Source organism: Hemicordylus capensis, chromosome 13, assembly GCF_027244095.1.
Source record: "Hemicordylus capensis ecotype Gifberg chromosome 13, rHemCap1.1.pri, whole genome shotgun sequence".
In the NCBI taxonomy this organism is placed as follows: domain Eukaryota; kingdom Metazoa; phylum Chordata; class Lepidosauria; order Squamata; family Cordylidae; genus Hemicordylus; species Hemicordylus capensis.
Genome location: NC_069669.1, coordinates 19,533,757 through 19,559,227, shown reverse-complemented (window position 1 = coordinate 19,559,227; position 25,471 = coordinate 19,533,757). Strand labels below are relative to the sequence as shown.

The window sequence follows — 25,471 nt, the reverse complement described above, 5'->3', positions numbered from 1 at the left end:
GAAGGAGTGGGCAGGTTCTTTGAACCCCTCTGCTCAATTAGAGCTACATCTCCCAGTGTTCCCTCTTAACAAGGATTCCCAGAAGTTGTGGACTACAACTCCCAGACTCCCCAACCAAAAGCCATAACAGCTGGGCATTCTGGGAGTTGTAGTCATCGAGATCTATCCCTGTTGGTGGGAACACTGAGTCTCCAGCCCGCTCTCTGCACCCTTCCAGCCCAGGAGCTTGGCAACTCTATTAACTGGACTCGAAAGCCCCACCCTCTTCCGTGGGGCTCCCTCCCAGGCAGGCAGCCCTCCCTCCCCAAGGGCCAGCTGACAAGCCAGCAGCTCCTCCCTCTCCCCTGTTGCTATGGAGACGTTTCCGTCCCCTCTACGCACCGCCTCCGCGGTGTCACGTGAGTCGTGACGGGCGCCGCCCGCGGGGGACAGGAGCCGCCGTGTGTCCTTCCCCGGCTGCCGTCTCCCTCCCCTTCCCTGGTCGGCGGGCGGGGCTGACGGAAGCCGGAGAGGTCGCTGGTGGCGTGAGTGAGGCGACTCCGGCAGCGCCTGGCCGCGTCCTCCCCGCCCCGCAGTCATGGCGGCGGAGCAAGAGGCCGTGAAGGGCGGCGCGGGGGCCAACAGCAGCAGCGGCGGCGGCGGCAGCAGCGCCCGCAACCGGGGCGGCGTCCAGCGCGTCGAAGGCAAGCTCCGCGCCAGCGTCGAGAAGGGCGACTACTACGAGGCGCACCAGATGTACCGGACGCTCTTCTTCAGGTAGGGCCCGGCGGCCCCCCTCCTATATTCCCCCTCGCCCCGCCCCCTTCCAGACGCTTCTACCTACGCACCCGCCGGCGGCCACGCGCACGCCCCGCCCTTCCCCGCTGCTATTGGCTTAGCCGCCCGCCCTTCTGCCGCGCCCCAGCCCGGATTCGTCGAGGGAGGGGAGGGGGTCCTTTCCTTTTCCTGCGTGGGCGATACGCGGGGCTGTGAGGGGAAGGGGCTGCCAGGGTGGCCTGGAGAGGGGAAGGGGCAAGGCCCAGCTGTGCTCATGGCCTGATCTGGCGCGGAGGAGGAGGGTTAGGGGTGCTTGGGCTCCCCAGCTCAATATTGTCTGCACGGACTGGCAGCAGCAAGGGTCTTCTCCCCCCGCCCCCAATATCTCGGCCTCACTTGTTGGTGCCAGGCAGAGACTGAGCTTGAGTTCCTTCGGCATGCAAAGCAGGGGCTCTTTCCCACTGAGTCAAACCCTTGGTGCACCAAACTCTGTATTGTCTGCACGGACTGGCAGCAGCTCTGCAGGATTTCAGTCCTCCCCCCCCCCAAAAAAAAATCTCGTCTTCATTTAGAGATACAAGAAATTGGACCTGGTGCCCTGCTGCATGGAAGCAGGTGTTCTGCTATTGAATTGTAGCCTTTTTCTAACTGGGCCATCTGGTTCATTATTGTCTGCACTGACTAGTAGCAGCGCTTCAGGAATTGAACCTAAGAAAAACCGTACCAGAGCAGGTCGAAGACCCATCTAGTCCAGCATCCTGCTTCATGCAGTGGGCAACCAGGTTCATCTCTAGGAAGTCCATAAGTGGGGAAAGGACACAACCAACTCCTCTTGTTGGTGCTCCCTAGCACCATACAGTGAAGCTGAGACACTGCATACAAACTGTGATTTGCTATGGGTTAAGTTCTGCTGAAAATCACCCCTTTTACCATTTAACTTCCTGTTCCATGCAGATGGTCCACCTCCTGGTCCACCTCCTTCTATATTCCCTGCATTGACTAGCAGTCACCTTAAGGGTAATGCTTGACTTACAAGCAGAAGGTTGCCAGTTCAAATCCCCACTGCTGTGTTTCCCAGGCTATGAGAAACACCTATATTGAGCACCACCGATATAGGAAGATTCTGAAAGGCATCATCTCACACTGTGCGGGAGGCAGCAATGGTAAACTTCTACCAAAAGAAAACCACATGGTTCTGTGGTCGCCCAGAGTCGACACCGACCCCCACGGCTACCTTTATCTTGCAATGTAGCATTTCCCAGCTTCACCTGGAGATGCAGGGATTGAACCTGGGACCTTTTTGTATGCAAAGCAGATGCTCTGCCTCTGAGCTATGGCCCTATGCCATAACCTTTCATCTATGCTGCCTTTCAAGAAAAGAAACACACACACGCTTCAAAGCTGTTTATAAAAAGGAACAAGAAACTGGTCGTGAACCTAGAAAGACTCACAATCGAAAACCAGCAGAAGCCATTCAGAGGGGTGCTGTGTTGGGCTACTGGGGTTGCAACATATAAGAGACCACCACTACTCTAAGAAGTGCTTCTTTTTCCTGTAAGCAGGGGCTGGGGTACTCTTTCCTTTTCCAGTAGTGGGGTGCATGTGTGGAGAGCCTGTAGCTTTCATTTTCTCCCTAGTACACACAGACATATGTGTTATTCCCTTTTCATAATGCTTAAAGCACCACAGCAAAATAGTCTTTGGGTAGCTTACAGATTTTTGGTATATATTCATCTCATGTACTGTACAGACAACATAGGGAGGTCAGCTTACATTACAAAATATGCTGTCGTGAAACAGAAGAAATTTAGTGGGAGGAGGGAGGAAAGAATGTGGGCCGATGCTTTAAAGAGGTATAACTGCTTGGTTTGGGAATGAGGATTAGTGAGATACAGACCCAGATGCACACATACCTGGCTATGGAGAGAACTGGTAAACAGTGGGACTCAAAGGCAGTGCAAGAGGTACACAGATTGTGACATTTATATGCATGAAATTCAAGAGATAAGTAAAATAATTACAAATTCCAGATGGGTCACTGTGTTTGTTTTTCACAAGAAATCCTGGAAAGATTCTTGTCACAGTTAACATTAATGGATTTATGGTGGCAGAAGTGTTCATGGACGAGTGCCCTCTTCATCCAATGTATGAAAATGTTATCCTCATTTTGGACAGATAAATAAAAAATGGGCACATGGCATGTAGGGGGAGGGTAACCTGAGGACAAAAAAAAGCCATGAAATGAAAGAGGAGTACAGGCTCTGGTGTATCTATGCAGAGCTTCAATGTAAACAAGCTAAGAACAGTGAGATTTTGAAACAGCAGTAACTGGTGATAATATACTCTTTCTTGTGCTTTTCTGTATTTGCTGTTAAGACAACCGCCTCTCTGGAATTATTCTTAACACTAGAGTCATTTGGTGACATCAGTTGTCAGCCCGTCCAGGACGTAAAAGGGAAGTACTCTGCCACCCAGCACATAATTGACTTGTGGGATTTAGTGCACAGCATTTAGCAACAGCTGTTAGCTTAGATGGCTTTAAGAAAGAGAGCTCCCCCCCCGCCCCGAAAAGCAGTATATAAACAATAGTAGGAAGTAAGTCAGAAAGGGTTAGACTAGGGTACACAGCTTCAGCCCTCTGGCTGTTGTTGGGTTATGCCTCCCATCATCCCTAACTATTGGCCACTGTGGTGGGGGATGATGGGAGTTGTAGTCCAACAGCAGCTGGAAGGCCAAAGTTGGGCAGCCCCAGCCCTGGGTTAGCCAGTGCTGGAAGATAGAGGAAGATAGCTCTGGCAGCTGTTACTAACTTTAATGGCTAAATAGAATCTCCATATTCAGAAGCAACAGACATTTGAGGTTCAGGTGCTGAGGAAAACCATAGTTGACCTCATGCCCTGCTTGTGATCTTCCAAAGGCTCTACCGAGTCAGACCCTTGGTCCATCTAGCAACAAAGAGTCTATAGTGACTGGCAGCAGCTCTCCAAGGTTTCCCTCAGAAGACTTTCCCAGCCCCATCTGGAGGTGCTGCCAGGGATTGAACCCGACACCTTCTGTATGCAGGGTAGATGCTCTGTCATTGAGCTACAGCCACATCCCAAAGAACATAGACTCAGGTGGTTGCTGTTGGAAACTAGGGATGTGCAAAACATTTCAACATCAAAATGGTTTGACTCAAAGTGGGACGTTTCAAGTCTTTTGAGCTTGAAACAAAATGCCTTCTAAATAAAGGGCCTGTTTTGAGGTTGGAACAAAACAAACCTGTTTTGATCACCATTTTGGAGGCCTGTTTTCCCCTTTCTAATTGGTTTTCTGACACTGGCTTCTGATTGACTTGTGGTCTCTTTGGTTGGCTTGTTATAGAAATCAAGTGTTGTCATGGGCAACTGTGCCCCCATTGGCTGCGGGGAGGGAGTGGGGAACACTTCTGGAGAGAATTTCAAAATTTATTCAAAGGGACTGGGAGGCAGAGAGAGCCCTTATAGTGAGAGGAAGAAGGTAGGTTTGATTTTTGTGGTTTTCTTTTCTCCGCATTGAGTATAATATGCTGTGCTATTGCTGCTGTAATTATCTGGTTTTGTTGGATCTCAGATGGACAAAGGCAGAATGTGGGTACCTGCCTTCCTTGAATTGTGGTTTGTTTTGTTTGTGAGATAGTGTTGTGTCAAGAAATGGACAATGTGTGTGTATAATATTTCTTGGTGATTGCTTTGATGAGCTCCATGTCTGGCCTTGAGACTAACTTGTGCTTCACTCACTGTTCTGGTCTGCTCTGCAATCTGCATTGCAAGGTGTGCTCAGCCAAAAGGTGGCTGACGTTGCTCTAGTGGAATGTATGGTTCTGCTTGCTGCTAAGTGTGCCATTGTGGCAGCTGTTGCAATGCTAGAAAGGAAGGAGTCCTAATTGTGTGAGAGAGAGTAACTTGTGCCTGTAATGTTACTGCAGCACTGGCACTGTGGCTGGCAATGGATTCTGGGTCAGTGATTCTTTTTTTGGCCATTTTGGGCTGTCTTTGAAATGTGTGTTCTGTGTTGGAAGGGACAGATTCTCTTTTACTGTGTGCTTCTGCAGTGTTTTCCAAGGTAGAGTTGCAAAATGCATTGCAAATTGCAATGCAAAAACCTGTGTGCACTCTGTGAGTGCAGCTTGTTCCGGCCATAGGGAACAATGGGGAAACTTCAAAACACCCCATTGCTCCCCATAGGTAGTTCCTAGGAACACCAAAGTGGGTGAGACGGGCATCATGGGTGCCACCTACCACCCAACCCACAAGAGAAGTGGATGATTTTTAACCCTTTCCCCAACCCCCTCCCCATAGAATCCTATGGAGATCCTGTGTTTCGAGTTTGAAACAAAAGACAAAATCTGTTTCATACACATCCCTTTTGGAAACAGAGCTGAGCTAGTTCTGAGCCAGCAAGAAAATCCGTGTGATGTTTGGCCAACCTTTTTCTGATCCTCCAGTGAGGGTAGACGTCTTAGTCTAAGCTGTGAAATACCTGGTTACTGTCAAGACAAGGAAATATATTGTGCAATAGGCTTTTGCAGGCTGGATCTTGCTTCATTTGCTGCATAAAGATGTTTCATCTGAAAGTGAGCTCCAGCCTGCAGAAGTCCCAGACAGAATAAATCTTTTGCTGTTCTAAAAATGCTCAAATGGAGGCAGTTCAATCAAAGGTTTCTCCTCCTGAGTCAAACCAGTTTAGAATGGAGGCATTCAGGTCTCTTTGTTCTGGATACAATAGACTGACGTGGTTACCTCCTTAAGTATAGTTGCTTTCTCTGTTGAATTTCTAAGCCACCCTGCTCTCAAAATTTTGGGGCAGATGGCAACTAAATTAAATATACCACAGCAATACCCAAACAATCAGATACAGGGAACAAGTTATTGTGTAAAAAGTCTTGCTTCACTCAGTTAAAAGTTAGGCTGGGCAAGGAGGTTTCCCAGAAATGCTTGTACCTGGACTTCTGATGAGTCCGTGTGGGAAGAGAATTGCAGCGGCGCTATAGTGCAGCAACTCCAACAGCCCCATCTTTTCATAATTTGCATGTGGATTGTGTGGACGAGAGGATGCACTTGGTTGATATGAAAGACTTGTTGTCCGCAATGGAGGAGAGGGCCTCACAAGTAGGATTTGTGCCATACAAGACTTTCCCTCTTCACTTGAGATTAATTAGGGATCACCATCAGCTGATTCCATGGTCGCAATCACTAACGTGGATTGAGATCCCTGCTGTTGCTGGTAGAGAAGTCTGGGTGGGAAGCTCATGGCGAGTATGTGACGGAATAGCTAGAGAAGAGATCAACAAATTGAGAATTGGCTCCCTGGGGGTGTGCACGGACCGTAATTCATGCACCGCAATTCATGCACATTCAGACCAGCCGGGTTTGGTCAAACCGGTCTGACGGTTCAAGGCAGGGTGAGTGGGTGAGCGGCACCTTTAAAAGGAAAAATGGAGGGCCTCACCAGTGGATCCGCCATTCCAGGCAGCCCGCGCACGGTGGCGGCCTGGCCCTGTCACTCACCTGGCCTCTGCGCATATGTGTGGCCAGCGTGGTGTTGCTGACCATGCGGATGTGCGCAGGCCAGGTGAGTGATAGAACTGTGCCACTGCCTTAGCAGGGAGCTGCCTGGAGTGGGCAAGGCCCTTCGCCTTTCCTTTTAAAGGTGCTGCTCACCCACCCACCCTGCCTTGAACCGTTGGACCGTGTATGTGCTCACGGTGAAGGGATATAGTCCCAAACTCTGTTGCTGCAGATAAGATCGGTTGAGTAAAATAAGCCAGAAGACGATAGAGCAGGCCTTGACATCAGTGTTACCTCTAACAGGGGATTCCCAGCTGTTGTTGACTACAACTCCCAGAATCCCCTGCTGTAATAGCTTTTGCTTGGGGGTTATGGGAGTTGTAGTCAACAACATCTGGGAATCCCTGTTAGAGGGAACACTGCTTGACACATTGTCTCTGGATCTAGGAGCCAGCCCCAGAATTTAGGAGCCAGACAAAAGAGCACAGTAAAATTACCAGATTTTGTAACAGGTATTATGGAAGGGTAGGGAAAATTGGCTTCTCTTTATCCCCTTTCTATGGTTAGGACAGTATAGAGGACTGCCTGGGATAAAGCAAGGTTATATTAAATAACTTGCCCTCTGAATATCCTAGCCTAGGTGGCAAGGTTAAATTTCTCAGTGCCATGGCGCCCGGGCGCCTGGGATTTGCCAGGTAGAGCAGCCTTGTGGGAAGAGTCTCCATCTTGCAGCCATCTAGGAGTGTTTGTTCAGGTCCAGCAGTCAGAGGGGAGATAGGGCTGGCAAGCATGAGCTGTACTTTAAGAGAGAGCCTCCATCTCCCTAGAGGTCTGACTGAAACTGCATCAGTTTGAGGCAAGGGTGTGTGTCAGTCTGTATGTGCCTTTGTGGTAGAGAAATGAAACTCCAGGACTGGCTGAGTCAGGCCGTCTGAGTTGCTGGTTTGCACTACCGTACCTGCTCCTTCCTTGCTCTTAGGCTGGAGTTGATCATTCTCACCTCTGTTTCCCTCCCTCTGCCCTATTTCCCTCATCCTGCCAATATAAAGCCTTTTGCAGACTCTGGGCATGATCAGGCATTATTTGGACATAAATTCAAGGCATTTGGCAAGTTTTTGCTGCGTCGAAGGCATTTTGATCTGGAGTAAATAGCCATGTAGTAGAACATTCTGTGGGAGAAGCTTGCCTCCATCGGCTGCACCTCTTTGCGCTGGTGCCATTGGCATCACTTTCTTGCCCCTCTGCAGATTTAGTGTTACAGATACAAACTGCTGCCTGGTCATGCCATCTTCCCAGACTTCTGCCTGGCAACAGCTAGGCTCAGAATCTCTCAATCTGCTGTGCGTTCATGGAGCAGGAAGCCTAAGGAAGGCCTTCCACTTCCCACCCTGTGAGCTGCAGTTTCTATCCTGGAAGTGCCAGCTTCTGTCCTTCCATTGCTGGGGAGGAGGCCCTCACTCAGTGCTGGAGCATCTGCTTTGCACAGGGCTGGGAAAGACTCCTGCCTGGAACCCGGGAGACTCACTGCCGGTCAGTGACGACAATACGGAGCTAGATGGACCAAAGGTCTGACTCAATACAAGGCAGCTTCCTATGAAATCATAAGCCAGCCCTGGTAGCTGGCACCTTCACCAGCAGAAGCGGCATAATTAAGAATATATATTTATTACCAGCGCCCAGCTCTTCTTACAACTGTGAGGGCTACAAGTCATTTTGGATGAAAGATGAGATTATCATTGTGTAGGATTTAATTGCAACATCTGGAGGAACCAGCTCTCCTTATGAAGGGAAGAATCCACATTAGTAGGATTGGTGATGTATACAGGTGAAACTCGGAAAATTAGAATATTGTGCAAAAGTCCATTAATTTCAGTAATGCAAATTAAAAGGTGAAACTGATATATGAGACAGACGCATTACATGCAAAGCGAGAGAAGTCAAGCCTTAATTTGTTATAATTGTGATGATCATGGCGTACAGCTCATGAAAACCCCAAATCCACAATCCCAGAAAATTAGAATATTACATGGAACCAAGAAGACAAGGATTGTAGAATAGAACAATATCGGACCTCTGAAAAGTATACAGTGGTGCTTGATTGGCCAGCAAACACCTGACCTGACCCCATAGAGAATCTATGGGGCATTGCCAAGAGAAGGATGAGAGACATGAGACCAAACAATGTAGAAGAGCTGAAGGCCGCTAATGAAGCATCCTGGTCTTCCATAATACCTCATCAGTGCCACAGGCTGATAGCATCCATGCCACGCCGCATTGAGGCTGTAATTGCTGCAAAAGGGGCCCAAACCAAGTACTGAATGCTTGGTTTGCATGCTTATACTTTTCACAGAGCCCTGTGGTTGTCTGTGGTAGAATACAGGAGGGGTTTCCCATGGCCATCTCCCGTGCAGTATGAGATGTTGCCTTTTAGCACCTTCCTATATCACTGCTACCCAATAGAGGTGTTTGCCATAGTCTGGGAAACAGACCAGTAGGGATTCGAAGCGGCAACCTCTGGCTTGCTAGTCAAGTCATTTCCTTGCTATGCCATTAGGTGGCTGGTCTTGTGGTAGTGAGCAGTGAGCATGAATTACTACCCTTTGCTAAGCAGGATCTGCTTTGGTTTGCATTTGGATGGATGTGTATGTGTGAGCACTGTAAGATATTCCCCTTAGAGGAGGGGCCATAGCTCAGTGGAAGAGCACAGAAGGTCCCCCGGCAGCATCTCCAGGTAGGGCTGGAAGAGATTCTTGTCTGAAACCTTGGAGAGCCCCTGCCAGTCAGTGTAGACAATAGTGAGCTCGATGGACTAAAGGTCTGACTCGGTATAATGGCAGTTTCCTCTGTTGCCTTGATACTGGGCTTCAAGATTACCTTGGGTTTATGCTGGTCCATTGTGGCGAGTTTGGTGAGATGGTTTTGTGCCAGTTGTTATTATCTAGCAGTTGTGCTCATACTACAATTGTGCTCTGGACTATATAGCATATTTCAGATGCTCCCTAGCAGAATTGATGGTTTGTATCTTCACGCCAAATGCACGGCTGCCAAGTTCCTTTACTTCTGAAGGATAACCCTCCTTCACGGTCTCTAAATCAGAGAACCCTACAGTGATTATTCTGTGGTTCTGAGAATGTTAGGTGCATATGTAAAACAAATTGGTGAAACAAAGAGATATACGTACTTTGAGTCATTAATTGAAGCAAAAACATAAGTTTTCCTCATTGTCTGGACTCTTAGCAAAACCTTCAAAATTATGATTAAGTCATGATCAGAGCTAAGATACTGTGTGCTGAACAGATTTTGTGCCAAGGAAAGTTGGATCTGGTGACCTTTATACTGTATCCATATTGAGCAAATTTATGTACTTATTTTGCACAATTTTGCATCTGGTAGTTTTGGGAAAGGGCAAGGAACCAAGATTTCATTGGGTATTGCATAATGAAAATGCATGCGCCCAAACTGACCCATGCATTTTCAGGCTTCTCTTCATACAATAGTAAGCCATAATACAGATAGATAGATAGATAGATAGATAGATAGATAGATAGATATCCTCAAAATGCTGACTCTGAATTAGAAATTGAGATACTAAGGCAGGGGTTGGTAATTGGTTGTGGCTGGGGATGATGGGAGTTGTTGTTCAGCAACAGCTGGAGAGCCAAGGTTGCCTATCCCTGTCCTAAGGGTATGTGGCTCGGTAATTGATAATTTCGATAATTGGAGTGTGGGAGCTTTGGTGTGAGGAGTGGTGGTGGTGAATTGCATGGCAAGAGAGAGAACATCTCTTGCTGAACCTTTTCCTAGGACAGGGCTGCATGGTCCTCCAGTTGTTGTTGGACTACAACTCCCAACATCCCCAGGCACAGTGGCCAAAAGTCAGGGATGATGGGACTTGTAGTTGACCGTCTGCAGGAGAACCAAAGTGGTGCAGCCCTGTCCTTGGGTGTCTTCAGGGAGCAGCCTTGAAGGTGGACAGATGTGCATGCTGGGAGGGTCTCGAAACTGTATGCCCCAGCTACATGGTGTTATGCTGGTCTCTCACTCCTCCCTGTCCATCCACAGTGAAGAAAGCAGTTGCCACAGGCTCTGTCCAACTTCCACAGTCCAAAGAGCAAAGGCTGCCCTATGACAATGCAAAATACAGAAGAATTAAATGGGGTCTGAAGGTGCCCACTTTGCTGGCTGCCAGGGATTCCGGTCTGGCACACAAGTCCCAGACTGAGCTTCCACCTGGCCATACCTTTGCTGCCTGCCCCAAATTACTGCGGCTGTCGATTTTGGCTGCAGCGACTGCTGCCTTACCATATGCCGCACCTTGCTTTGGGATCTGAGTGGGGAAAGCAGCAGCCTGAAGACCTTTTCGCTATCTGTGCTGTGCATACAACAGTGATGTCTGGCAAGCCGCTGAGTTGGTAACAAGTTCAGAAAAACAGGAGCCTCTAATAGGATGTGGTAGGCCTTCAAGTGCAATGAAGGGACAGTTTGGGGTTGGGGAGGGAAGCAAAGACCACGTTGGGGATCATCCTGGACACCCCTTCTTAAAGAGGGGACATGTGGATTCAGTTCCTCCTCTGCCTGTATTTATTTATTTTATTTATTTATTGTTAGATTTTTTTTAATGCCACCTTTCATTAAAACAATCTCAAGGCAGTTTACAAAACATTTAAAAACAATTTCAAACTATTAAACAGTTAAAACAATGCAAATATTAAATTGGAATATAAAAATATTCTAGTTTAAAAACATATACAATACGACCATAGAACACAGAACAGAAGCAACCCCAAACCACACTCATATAAAGCAACCCCAAACCACACTCCCCAACCCCAAACCACACTCATATAAAAGCCAGGATTTCACTTGCTTTCTAAAAAGTGTTAGGGAGACTGAGGAGCAGATGCCTACCAGGAGATAATTCCAAAGTTTGGGGGCAACAACTAAGAAGGCCCTGTCCCACGTGCACAACAGCGGAGCCTCCCTCATTGTTGCAACGCAGAGCAAGGCCCTCTCCAATGACCTTGTCAAGCAGGCAAAAACCTGTGGGAGCAAGTGGTCTTATCCAGGGCCCAAACCATTGAAGGTATTAAAGGTCAAAACCAGCACCTTGAATTGGACCCGGAAGCAAATTGGCAGTGAATGTAGTCCTATCAAAATGGGTGTGATATGATCCCAGCAGGCAGCTCCGATAAACTCCTAGCTGCCACATTTTGCACTAGCTGCAGTTTCCGGATATTCTTCAAGGGCAGCCCCACATAGATCGCATTCCAGTAATCCAGCCATGATGTGACTAAGGCGTGGGTAACTGGCCAGATCTGCCTTCTTGAGAAAGGGAAGCTGGTGCACTAGCCAAAGTTGTGCACTGCCTCTACCTGAGCTTCCAAAAGCAGAGCTGGCCCAGCAATACCCCCAAGTGGAGCACTTGCTCTTTCAAGGGGAGTACAACCCCATCAAGAACCAGTCAAATCCCCTCATCCCAACTGGCTCTCCTACTGACCAAAAGCACTTCCATCTTGCCCGGATTCAGTCTCCGTTTATTATCCCACATCCAACCCATCACGGCCTCCAGCCCCCAACTCAGGACATCCACTGCCTCCCTAGGATCAGGTGATAAGGAGAGATAGAGCTGAGTGTCATCTGCATCTTGCTGGCAACTCAGTCCAAGTCCCTGGATGACCTCTTCAGTCAGTTTCATGTAGATGTTGTGTTCAAATAGGGGACAAAACCAAATAGTCCCCCAGCACCAACTTTTGGGACACCCCCACCCCGAGAAGGAGCCGAAGCCACTCCAAAGCAGTGCCTCCAATCCCCATACTTGAGAGGCGGTCCAGAAGGATACCATGGTTGATGGTATCGAACACTGCTGAGAAGTCTCTGTTGACCTCCAGAAGAAGGCAACAGGTTCCCTCTCCCCTGAAGCCAAGACAGACAGCTGTGGTTGGAGAGAGCTTCCAGTTATGAGAGGGGAATCACCACCCAAATGAATATGAGGGAGGGAGGGGGAGAGAGATGATGATGATTTTGTTAATCAAAAGGCAGGATGCTGCTACAAGACAGTGGGGTGTCAGCTCGGTGAGAAGTTGGTCCATAAATAATGTTCTCTTACTAAGGCGGGCCTTTATGTACTAGCTGTTTTTCGGCTTTTCTCTGTGTTCGGTTGGTGGGTAGGAATGGCATCTGGCCAAGATCACAGGAACTGGAAATGGGTGATTCGTGCTGAGAGCTCACTGCAGCTGCTGTGTTTTCTGCTTCTGTTTTCTAGGCAAGCTCTGCTCACAATTAGAAAATTCATAAAGGCAGCATTAAAAAAAATAACTTCTTAGATCCTGTGAAAGAAGAGAAGGGACCATAAAGGTTAAGAATTCTGCTGGGATAATTTTATGGTATACTGGAGTAGGTAGAGAAATGGTTTTATTGTGCAGCCATAAGCCATTACAATAGAGTAAAATCAAACTTACAACAAAGTAAAACAAACAACAAAAGACCTCATATTGGTAAAATAATATACAAGCACCAAAAAGAGTTTCAAATCTCAGGTCTTCAGCTTGCAGTTGCATCATTTTTGGATTGGAATAGAAATATAGCATAAATATGATGGACATTGACGTTCTTCATTTCTTGACAGAGACATGCATAATTTCTAGTGTCATATTTGTATTAAGTTTACCTAACTAGATGGTCCTGTTTTTATGATGGATTTTTGTCTGCTGTTTTCATTTCCTCCTCTCCTGAGCATAAACATGCTTTATTATGGTCTTTTACATAATTTTTTAAAAAGAAAAATAGAACAAATGAACCTGCAAAACTGGAATAGCCAAACACCAAAAAAGAAAAAAAGCAGCAGGCAAAACCAGTAAAATACTGAGAACCAACCAGAAAAATAGTAACAAAGCAGTAAAAACAGCAGAATAAAAGAAAGGAAAGTTAACACGTAGATCATAAATTGATCACTGCAAGTCCTGCTGAACAGGACAGTTTGAATTTGGAGCCTCAACTCTGCTAGTGGAAGTTTCTCCCTCCTTTCTTTGGGAGACATTCCACACACAGGGTGCCAGCACTGAGAAGCCCCTTTCTCTGGCACGACTCACCCCTCTTCTGAAGTTGGACCCCTGTTGCAGATCATAATGATTGGGCAGATTCATCTTGGAAAAGGTTGTTTCTTCAAATACCTGGGCCCTCAGCAGTATTCCCTCTAAAAGAGATTCCCAGATGTTGTTGACTACAACTCCCAGAATCCCCAGCTGCCATGGCTTTTGCTTGAGGATTCTGGGAGTTGTAGTCCACAACAGCTGGGAATCCCTGAGGGAACCGTGGCCCTCAGCTATTCAGGATTATCCTCTTAAGATCTGCAGGTAGGTCTAAATCCACAGGTCTTGTACGTGACCATCTTCCCTAGGTTTCAGCTTGCTTACACCAGTCCGTGACATGTCATGTTTAAATGATACTTTATATATTATATAATGATAGATAGAGCGATACTATTTTATATTCTAAGAATTCTTTCAGCGGAAGGCATTTTCAAACACTTGCAAGCGGTGTGAGCTCTTCCTACGGTGTATCCTTCACTCGCCTTTTTTGTTTTGTTTCCCCCACACACACACAGGTACATGTCGCAAGGAAAACACGTGGAAGCGAGAGAGCTCATGTATTCGGGGGCACTGGTCTTCTTCAGCCACAATCAAGTAAGATCTCTTCCAAGATATTCTGAAGATGGGAGTGTGTGTGTGTGTGTGTGTGTGTGTGTGTATAGGAATACTTAGCTTGTCGGGATGGTTGCAGCTGCTGATGGTTGCACCCCATTGCAGCTGCTGTTGTGGTGAACTTGAGACAGCTGAAGAATCTGTAACGTGGGCAGGGGAAGAGAGCTGGTTTGGTGGTAGCGAGCATGAATTGTTCCCTTTGCTAAGGAAGGCCTGTCGCAGTTTGCATTTGGAGGGGTGACTGAAAGATAATCCCCTTAGGGGCCAGGGCTGAAGCTCAATAGAAAAGCACCTGCATGCTTGCGTGCAGGAGGTCACTGGTTCACTTCCTAGCATCTCCAAGTAGGACTGGGAGAGACTCCTGCCTGGAACCTTGGAGAGCTGCTGCCAGTCAATGTAGACAGTACATAAGAACATCAGGAAAGCCCTGCTGGATCAGGCCCAAAGCCTATCCAGTCCAGCATCCTGTTTCATACAGTGGCCCACCAGATGCCTTTGGGGAGCCCCCAGGCAAGAGGTATGTGCATGCCCTCTCTCCTGCTGTGGCTCCCCTGCAACTGGTATTGAGAGGCATCTTGCCTCTGAGGCTGGAGGTGGCCTATAGCCATTAGGACTAGTGATCATGGCTAGAGCTGTCCTCCATGCATTTGTCCAAACCCTTTTAAAAGCCATACAAGCTGGTGGCCATCACCACATCCTGTGGCAGAGAATTCCGTAGATTAATTATGCGCTGTGTGAAAAAGTACTTCCTCTTGTCAGTCCTAAATTTCCCAGCCTTCAGTTTCATGGGGTGACCTCTGGTTCTAGTGTTAAGCGAGAGGGAGAAAAATATGTCTCTGTCACCTTTCTCCACACCATGCATGATTTTATAGACCCCTATCATGTCTCCCCTCAGTCACCTCTCTTCCCAAGTAAAGAGCCCCAGATGCTGTAGCCTTGACTCGTAAGGAAGGTGCTCCAGACCCCTGATCATCTTCAGTACCTTTTCTCGTTCTGCAGTGTCCTCCTTAAGATATGGTGACCAGAACTCTATGCAGTACTGAGCTAGATGGACCAGAAATTTCTGTCTTAGCGAAGTGTTACAAAAGCTCTTTGTAATGCAAGGCAGCAGCCCTCACCAGTATATTGATAGAGCCTTGCAAAAAACAGCTCAGATGGTACAAAGAAGCGAGTGAAGTCGCATGTTCCAGCTCCAGGCACATTCATTCCACTTGTCTCCCCCGCCCCTCCCTCCCACCTTACTGTGTGTGCCTTTGTTGCTTACTTGCATCTCTTCAGCTCCTCCTCTTCTACATTTTCTAGCAAAACAGTGCTGCCGATCTGTCCATGCTAGTTCTAGAGGCTCTGGAGAAATCGGATGCAAAAGTGACAGACGAACTGTTAGGTGAGAGATTGCTTGTCTTTTCTTGACGGTAACTAACCTGTGCATCTAGAACTCTGATGTGTAACCAGTAGTGTTGTTCACTTGGCTTCCCTCTTTATTGTGGCCCCCTCCCTGCTGGGGAGAACTTGGGAAATCTCTTGCTGACCAGAACAAGGTGCACTCCTGGAAGCTTCCAAGCAGGGCCTCCCTTCTCTGTTTTCCACCTTCTGATCTGAGGTACGCAGCCTCTGAATCTCAGCATATAGCTGCCAGGGCTAGAAACCACTGCTGGGCCTCTACCCATACCAGTAACTGAATGGTCCCAGCCACCGTTCTGAGCAAACGTTGTGGTTTGTTGGTGGAGCGTGATCTTTGGCACTGTCCTCTCCCCAACACAGGCACAATAATTGACCTCTTTGCCATTGTGATGGACAGCCACTTCTCATCCAGTCTGCTTGGCTCGCGCGCCAGCCTTTCCCCCCTTTGCTTGTTGGACTCTCTGACTCGGTAAGCATGCCATTGGTACAGCTCTTCTGGCAAGAAGAGCTGGAAGCCCCGTGAAGAGCGCCTCCCACACTGGCCACTGATCCAGGGGTTTGTGGACAGGATGACAACCGGGAAGGAGAGAGTCCCGTGGTCTGGCATGGTACCTGGCATCTTCCTGCAACCCGGCCCTGGCAGCATCTTGTGAATGAAGAGAGGCTCCTCTCTGCCTGCCTGGAATCCTGATGGCTTGACTCAGATGTTCTGAAGCTCTTGGAGGAGGAATCCCCTTCCCCTGACATACCATCACTTGTTAGAAAGGGTGTGGCTCCTGGCACTGCAGCAGAGAGGTCAATTAGGTGGTCCTTGCTTCTGTCTAAAGAAGCCGTTGCTTTTGAGCTGGCTCTTGGTTTCTAAGGAGACTGGATAGGTATTGTCAGAGTTCTGCTACCAGGTGTGTGTGTGTGTGTGTCTGTTTCAAGATGAAATTCCCAATGAAATGTGTTGTGTTGTGTTGCTTTTCCTGATTGCTTCTAGAGAACCTAGCTAAAGTGTTTAGTCTGATGGATCCCAATTCTCCTGAAAGAGTGGCTTTTGTGTCCAGGGCGCTGAAGTGGTCCAGCGGCGGGTCTGGGAAGCTCGGGCATCCGAAGCTACACCAGTTGCTAGCCATCACGCTGTGGAAAGGTAAGGGGAGCTAAAAGTCAAGAGTCACTCCATCTAGGGGCTGCTGCTTCTACCTCAAAGGCTCAAAATATTGGCCTGATCCAGACAATCCAACCAAGTGGGATGGGAGCGTCTCTCCGTGGCGGAGCAGGGGTCCAGTCCCTGGCAATTCCGGTAGGACTGGAGAAGACCCTTGTCTGAAGCCCCGGAGATGAGCCACTCTATGGGGAGGGCCTTTGCTCAGTTGGAGAGCGCCTGCTTTAAATGCAGAAGGTCCCAGACCTCCCCGTCAGACCCCCTGAGCATCTGCCAGTCAGTACAGATAATATTGAGCTAGATGGGCCAATGGGCCATAGCTCAGTGGTTGAGTGGTTACATGTGGAAGATCCCAGGTTCCATCCCTGACATCTCCAGGTAGGGCTGGGAGAGACTCCTGCCTGCAACCTTGGAGAGCTGCTGCCAGTCAGTGTAGACAGGACTGAGTTAGATGGACCCAGGGTCTGACTCGGTATCAGGCAGCTTCCTCTGTTCCTCTGCCTTATTCTTCTCTGCTCAGCCTTGAACCAGCCTGTCAGAGAGTGAAAGAAAAGGTTTCTGCTTGCAGAGCACCGCTCCACTAAACCCAACCTGGCCCCATTGCTGGAGATTAAGGCACGTTGGATTAGCGTGTGTTCAGTGTCTGCCTTGTTTTAAACCCAGGATGAACACACCAGAGAGAAATTAGAAACCTGGCAGCATATTTCAGGGGGATTTTCTAGGCATCCGATTTCTTTTTATCCCCAAAGTGAATCCTATTTAACATACTTATCTAACACAGAATATTGAAAAGTGCCTCCCTGCATTTTTGTGCCGCAAAGCGTTCAGTCATTTGAGTTGGTGCATACAGTCTACCAAAAGACAACCAGAGGGCTCTGTGGGCTCCAGGAGTCGAAATCAACTTGACGACACACTTTACCTTTATACAGTATTCCAAGTTTGTTGCTGCTTCTCATCAGTGTTAAACCACGTTCCAAGAAAAGCCAGATCTTCTTACTCAGATCTTCTCCTTGATTCAAATGTATTTTATTGGCCTCTGTTTTTAATCACAGGTGTTGGCATTTTTATGAGAAGTAGTGGCTTGAGAAAGGTGGGAAGCAAGTCATGGGGGAGAGGGAGATGGGGTAAGGCAGGGGTTCTCAAGCTTGGGTCCCCAGATGTTTTTGGACTCCAGCTCCCATAATCCCCAACCACAGTGGCCTTTGGCGTGATGGGAGTTGTAGTCCTACAATGTCTGGGGTCCCAAGTGCGACAACGGCTGGGGTATGGATCCTGCATCTGTCTAAGAAGTCAATCTGCAGATGTGACTTTCAAGCTCTCTTGTTATGCAGCCATAACAAGTAGAAACTTCAACAAACAGGATATTCAAGGCCCCTTCCTTGTTGTTCTAGTTCACTCAGATCTTGCAATATTTAGTAAAATTGCTCACACCTAGCTAAGAGAAACTGCTTTTGTGATCTGTACTCTGGAGGCAGGGGGGCACATACAGCAAACTGATAAATAGGTTTAAATGTTTCCTTCTCTCTCTCTCTTTTAGAGCAAAACTATTGTGAATCTCGGTATCACTTCTTGCACTCCACAGATGGCGAAGGGTGTGCAAACATGTTGGTAGAATATTCTTCATCCCGGGGATATCGCAGTGAGGTGGACATGTTTGTAGCACAGGCAGTCTTGCAGTAGGTGTCCTGCTCTTCATCTGTGTGCCTTCAGAGTGTTTTGTCCAGATAACTTGCTTGGGGATGGGGCTGAAGCTCAGTGGCAGAACACCTGCTTTGCATGTAGAAGGCCCCAGGTTCACTCCCTGGCAGCATCACCAGGTAGGGCTGGGAGAAACTCCTGCCCTAAACCTTGGAGAGCTGCTGCCAGTCAGTGTAGGCAGTACTGAGCTAGATGGACCAAGGCCCTGCCTCAGAATCAGGCAGCTTCCTGTGTTAGATCATAAAACCTGGTCCTCGTTTTTGTTTCCCTTTGCTGATTTTAGCAGGACTTCCTCGGTATGGAGTCAGTGTAGCCTTTGGATTAGGGAGAGTATTAGATGGCTATTGAGCTGCATTCAAATTCCAGCCCAGCAGTCAACTCACTGAGTGCTTAGCATGATCTGTTCATCTCTGAGTTTTATCCCACCCTTCCTCCGAAGAGCTCAGGGCAACAGGCAGGGCTCTCCTCTTTTACTCTCACAACAATACTGTGAGGTAGGCAGTAAGTGGCCCAGGGTGACCCACCAAGCATTAGTATTCGTATCCCAAATATCAGAAGATTAAAAGCACTTTAACGTCTTTGGTGTTTTAAGAGCTTTAAAATGCCATTGTAGATTTGGCCGCTGTAGGCCCAATGGTCAGGACAATCAAAGGATGATAATACACTCCATGCAAAAATGACTGATTGTCCAGATAACTTGCTTGGGGATGGGGCTGAAGCTCAGTGGCAGAACACCTGCTTTGCATGTAGAAGGCCCCAGGTTCACTCCCTGGCAGCATCACCAGGTAGGGCTGGGAGAATTTGGGGTTTGGGAAGAGTGATAACACAGAGAAGGCTGTCAGTACAACAGTGCAGTCACTCATTTTGCGTCTCGGGGCGGGAGGCAGTGGCATAGACGTTGCCAAAAATCACCATGAGCATTTGTCCTCTGAGATGGTACTGATGGTGGAAGTTGGTTGACCAGGCTCATGGCCTGATGGCTACCTTGTGAGAATGTGCCTGGAAAGAGATTTCAGCCAGAGACTACTGACTGGCATGTCACAGTCCTGGCCATGAGGCTCCAAGGTTCCTGGGGAAATCCCAAACTCTTCATTTTGCAACTCTGAAATTGGACTGTTAATGACACCAGGGTTATCAATACAATACAATAACTTTATTATGGTACTTGACCAGATTTCAGCGTTATGACACAAAGTTGACATTCAATGCAGTTGGTACCATCTGTCAGATATCACAGTTGCATTTAGGTAGAGGAAGTTTACCCATCAGGGACATCCTTACCTAACTGGTGGGGCGGGGGGTGGCTTCTCCATTGCTTGATGGAACTTGTATGCAGTGGCACAAAATCTAGCAACACAAGAAGTAACAAATACAGTCTTATCTGCAAGAAGACAGGTTACATCAAAATCCATTGGTCTTCCCTGAAGGTTGGCTACCTGGAATGCTGCAGAATTTACCATGAAGTAAAATATGAGCCAAATTATCAGCATCTGATCCTCAGGAACATTTGCGCAGGTGATAGGGTGTCTTTTCAGAGCTCCCTTCCAACCAAGCGGATGGGAAACCATAACGAGTGAAGGCGAAGGCTCTCCGATGGGTGGGACATGTCAGATTATAAAGCTAGCTTGCCGGAGCTGAGATTGAGGTGACCCACCAATTCTTAATACAATTGGGGAGCTTGCCTCTCTCTTCTTGCGATTCAGTATCTAGCAGACATTGTTCTAGAATTCTATTGGCTTGAACAAACCCCACAGCAATTAAAGATTCAGAAGAGAGTCCACCTGTCTGGAGTTTTCCCATTAACTTGGGTAGCCACTTAGAGTGGGTCTGATCCTCCAGAACTGGGCGGGGTGGGGGGGATCTACTTGGTTGAAATTTTAGCTTTCGCCAAAACTTAAAGACTGCCAACCACACTCTGGCCTCCACCTTATTCACTCCAACCTTAAGGCTGAGCCCAGGGTTATCAAAAGGGCAGCCAGGACAAAATACAGAGCTGCATAAGGAAGCTCTGTACCTTCTCCATGTCCTAAGCATATTACGCCAAACTTGTCCTAGAGCCACTGTAGTGCTTAGTTTTTATCTAAAAGAAATATTTGAGTTTAACCCCAAACATTCTGTTTCCTTTTTCAGATTTCTCTGCTTGAAAAACAAAACCAGTGCGTTAGTGGTCTTCACAACGTACACACAGAAGCATCCTTCCATAGAAAGGGGCCCTCCCTTTGTACAGCCCTTGCTCAATTTCATTTGGTTCCTGCTGCTGGCAGTTGATGGGTAGGCTTCGTTTTAGTACCCAAGCAGTGTGTGCTTCTGTTTGACCCCCAGCTGGGCTTTAAAAATAAGGACATCGAATAAGATGGTATAATGGCAATGAATGCGCATTCTCCAAAAGTACACATGCTTTGTTCAAGACCGCTTTAATGTGCAGATAGAGTAAAATAAAACGTGTGGTTTTTTTTTAAAGAAAGATGTTAAAAATAGCAAACATTTTGATGGTATACATCAGCATCAGTGCTATACAGTGGTGGCTGAAACGGGTTGATTGACACTGTAACAGGATTGGCTAGTTACTGTCAGCTTTGCTGAGTCATGATGTTGAGTTATTGTTTTAGAGCATGTTTCAGCCACCACTGTATAGCGCTGATGTGTAAAAATGTGCTATTTTTAACAACATTAAAAAACATCTTTTTTATTCTATTCTATCAGCATTAAAGAGGTCTTGAAAAATTTTTAATCAAAAGAGCCCTTCTGGATCAGTCCCAAAGCCTATCTAGTCTCCCACAGTGGCCCACCAGATGCCTCTGGGAAGCCCACAAGCAAGAGGTGAGGGCATGCCCTTTCTCCTGCTGTTGCTCCCCTGCAATTGGTATTTAGCAGCATCCTGCCTCTGAGGCTGGAGGTGGCCTGTAGCCACCAGACTAGTAGCCATTGATAGCCCTGTCCTCCGTGAATCTGTCTAAGCCCCTGTGAAATCCATCCAAGCTGGTGGCCATTGCCATATCCCATGCCAGAGAGTTCCATAGATCAACTATGCACTGTGTGGGAAAAGTACTTCCTTGTGTTGGTTTCCTTTACATTGTGTGTTGCTTCTGTTATAGAGGGAAGCTAACAGTATTTACAGTATTGTGCGAACAGTATCAACCTTCGCTGAAGAGGGACCCCATGTATAATGAAGTAAGTTACCTTAAATCTGTGGAGTTGACATTCTATCTATGCGATTGCCTTTGCCATGCAGACTCTTAAAGCGTAGCACGGAAACTGACTTTTGTTTCAGTGTCTTGCCAAAGTTACTGTGAACAGTCTGTATCCATACTGTCCAGAGCTTGTTCTCCTCACTGGGAACTGTGGTTTTCCATCCCCTCTCTAATCTTTACAACGTGTATTGTTGCTGCTACAAGAGTCTCGGCTGAAACTGAGAGAACCGTGGCAGACATACTGTGCAAGGGTACATCTGCCTAATAACATTCACACAAGTTCCGCAGATGTGCAAATGACATTGCACAAAAGTAGGCCCTTTGGAAATAATGGCCTTACTCTCGTACAGCATTTGTACAGCTTGCAAGCACACAGTGTTACAAGGGTGATGTACAATTATGTCAGCCATTGACTTGCCATAAAGGTATCTAGTGAGTTTATGTCAACGTGAGATATGAACAGGGGACTTTCTGATCACCAGCTCAGCCTCTTCGCCACTGCGCTGTCCTAAAAAAGCAGAGCTGAACACTGGGTGAAATTCTCTTGCTGGGAGTCGGCCAGGCTTTACTGTGGACAAGCAGAAGCCACTCATTTCAGAAGTCACATGTGATTATGGAATGCTAATGAAGTCTGAATTGACTCACCATAGTTCTGGCACAAAGTCTGAGTTGACACACTGTTGTTTGTAATCAGCTTGCAGAATTGGAGACCTGTGTTTTGAAGTGAGTTTGCAAACCATGATTCATGCTAACCATGGCTTGGTGTGATGGCTGCATGGCCCACCCACAGTTATGGCCGTTGCACTCTCTCACTCGCTCTCTCAAGGACAGGAATAGGCAACCTTGACTCTCCAGCTGTTTAGTTATCTCTGAGAAATTGTTAAATCTGCTCAGTTTGTGTATGCATATAATTGTATATTATTTTATGCAATAGTTTTTTCTGCTGGTCTCTGGCCATAATAAAGGCTGATTGATTGGTGGTCCAACTAAGACTCCCATCATCCCCAGCCACAGTTTACTGCAGCAACAGCTGGAAAGCTAAGGTGGCCTACCCTTGCTCTAGGAGCTGTTGCACTGCACTACCATGGATACAAGAGTGACCCTAAAAACCTGAATGCTGTTGGGAGAACAGAAAATGAAACCAGCTAAACCAGGGTTTGCTCATGGCACAGACCATGGCTTGGTGTGATGTCTGCATTGAGTCAGTGATAACTTTCCCTCTTCCTTCCTTTCAGTATCTAGACAGAATAGGACAGCTCTTCTTTGGTGTCCCACCCAAACAAACATCATCCTATGGAGGACTACTAGGTAAGTTTACATGACGTGTAAAGGCAGGGATCTGGCTGGAATAGCGGTGTGCCAAACTCTTCACTCATCAGGCTAGTTCACACGATCAGAAAGGAGAGGAGAGCTGGTCTTGTGGTAGTAGGCATGACTTGTCCCCTTTGCTAAGCAGGGTCTGCCTTGGTTGCACTTGAGTGGGAGACCGCATGTGAGCGCTGTAAAATATTCCCTTCAGGAGATGGGGCCGCTCTGCAAAGACAGTACTCAACGAGATGGATCAATGGTCTGACTCAGTGTAGACATAACAGCTTCCTATGTTCCTGTGTTTCTGTGACAGTCGCCCTACCCAAGTTCAGGAGCTGGGCATGCTCTCCTTTTGTGTCTGTGTGCAAGTGAAAAAAAGATAGGAGGCATGGATAGTGCTGGTGTGTAAGGCTCCCTCTGGGTAGACAATGATGAAGATGGGGTTGAGTTTAGGTTTCCTTGCTTTCAAGGGTCTCGTGCAGTCAGCATGATACTTGATCCCCTCTGCTTTTGGCACATCATTATCACAACTCAGTTTGGGTTGAAACTGAAAAGTGATGAGACTACACATTCAGCAACTTGTGCAGGATAGCCGTGTCTGAAGCCACACTGTCTCACGGTGCCCGCTTCTTACTAGTGTCAGGATGCCCGCTCAGCTGGAGGAGTCAGTCCAATAAGGAAGGTCTTGGGCATGTAGTAGCATGGGAAGGAGAGCTGGTCTTGCAGTAGCGAGCATGAATTGTTCCCTTTGCTAAGCAGAGTCTATCCTGGTTTGCATTTGGATGGGTGCGTGTACTGGCGTAAGAGATTCCCCTTGGGGGATGGGGCCGTAGCTCAGTGGCTGAACATCTGCTTGCATGCAGATGGTCCTTGGCAGCATCTCCAGGAAGGGCTGGGAGAGGCTCCTGCTGGGAAACTTGCAGAACTATTTCTCAGTATATGCTGTGTAGACAGTACTGAGCTCAATGAAGCAATGATCTGACTCGAGATCAGGGCCTTCCCTGGGTTCTGATCCTTCATAGAAATCAGTCTGTTTTACCTGTGGAGCTTTGCACCAGTAATTCCGAATAAACGGAAGAGTTTTGGAAGGTGTGTGCTTCTGCATGTCCTTGCCTTGTAAAGGTTCTAACTCTTAAAGAATACATACCTTTTGTAGGAATTACTGAATAGCACCCAGACAGTAGTGAAATGAGGACAGTGACGGTGAATCCACAGGTTCTGTTACCTATGCGAGGACAGCAGCAACCACCTGGCAAACGGAGCATGTGGAACCCTTGTTTCCTCCCACACGTTGCATCTCCAGTGGGATCCAACTTGTGATAGGCAACCCTGGCTGCATGTTCTCTCAAACAGGGCGTGGGAACTTGCCCGCGCACTGCACGTCAGAAAAGGGCCATCTCTGCCATACCCCCTTATCCTGTCCTCCCATCCTAGGCAATCTTTTAAACAGCCTGATGGTAGCCGGGGAGGACGACGACACGGAAGATGGCCAGGAAGACAGTAGTCCCATTGAACTGGACTGAGACCCTGCAGAGCTGCCTGGAATCTGACCGTGTGCTCACCCAAAAAGACACTTTGAAGAGGAGTCCTGCTGCGATGGTTTTTCAACAGGTCAAGGGCTTCTCTGTTCCGTTTAAAAGAAGGTTGCTGGGATGTTTATAATGTTTTGGTCTATATTATTTATGTAAAAAATGAAATGGGGCAGCCAAGAGAACTGATTTGGTGTGATCGTTAGTGGACCTCCGAGATGCTGGCTGGTGACAGGCTGAGATGAAGCCACCTCTGTGATTCCATAGGCAAGATTCCCTCTTTCGCAGTCAAGCTAAATAAAGTCGAAACATGATGTCTGTTGCTTTATATTTTTAAAACTACATTTTTGTTTCAGTTAACTAACAGATTAAGTGCTTGACTGTCCCAAAGGAATGTCTTGGAAAGTAGGGTTATAATTGCTTGAGAGGAAGACCTGGAGACCCAGTGCCAAAAGCATTGCGAGACAAGCCAAAGACCATGCACCCCCGAGCCTGAAATACCAAATTCATTTCCATGTCTAGAAAAACCATACATTTCTTGAAAACCCAGAAAGGATTCTGAATAGTATGTGGGTTGAAGACTGCGTATAGCATCTTGAGGTCTTGCTCCAAGCTGTAGTTTAATACTGGCGGATCAGATTGAACACGGAAGGCTTAGTGGGAGTAGATCATCATAGTCCATTAATATTATCTGTGTGTGTACAGTAGTTAAAATACCTCGCGCACTCCCTGGGAAACAGCTTAATTATGTGATAACTTGGCAGGCTTGCTGTGGCACAGCCCCAAACACTATTTTGGCAGAAAGTGGAGCATGCAGATGTTTGAAACAGGGTGATCCTTAAAGGAAGGGGATGGTGCAGACCTCCAGGTTCTTGTTGGATATTTATTTTTACAGGGTGATTTATTGATTCGTTTAACACTTTATGTAAAAAAGAACAAAATTAACAATAACTGCAAACCACACACGCTAGGCTTAATATAATTCTACATTTTGTCTCCTTTTTAATGCACAATACCAGATGTGAGTGGTATGCTTAAAAGATGAAATGGGGGGAAACACTTTATTTTTTCACATTTAAGATGAAAGGCTTAGATTAATACAGCAATCATGCATGAGAGGGAATAATTCATTTTTATTTACTGTTTAAGAAAAGAAATTAAAAGAATGAATTTGTGTTAATTGTTGAGTATTAAATAAATACTTTATACTGGG

The 25,471-nt window shown here is 47.2% G+C and overlaps 1 protein-coding gene across 1 annotated transcript; it reads left to right on the top strand.

Moving 5' to 3' along the window:
* Nucleotides 1–401: 401 nt before the first annotated feature.
* Nucleotides 402–25,471, top strand: GET4 (guided entry of tail-anchored proteins factor 4). Its single transcript, XM_053276240.1, has 9 exons — nt 402–756; nt 13,888–13,966; nt 15,287–15,368; nt 16,368–16,517; nt 18,070–18,208; nt 20,361–20,501; nt 21,326–21,401; nt 22,657–22,729; nt 24,164–25,471. Exons 1-9 carry the CDS (start codon nt 578–580, stop codon nt 24,250–24,252), a joined length of 1,008 nt encoding a protein of 335 aa, XP_053132215.1. The 5' UTR covers nt 402–577; the 3' UTR covers nt 24,253–25,471.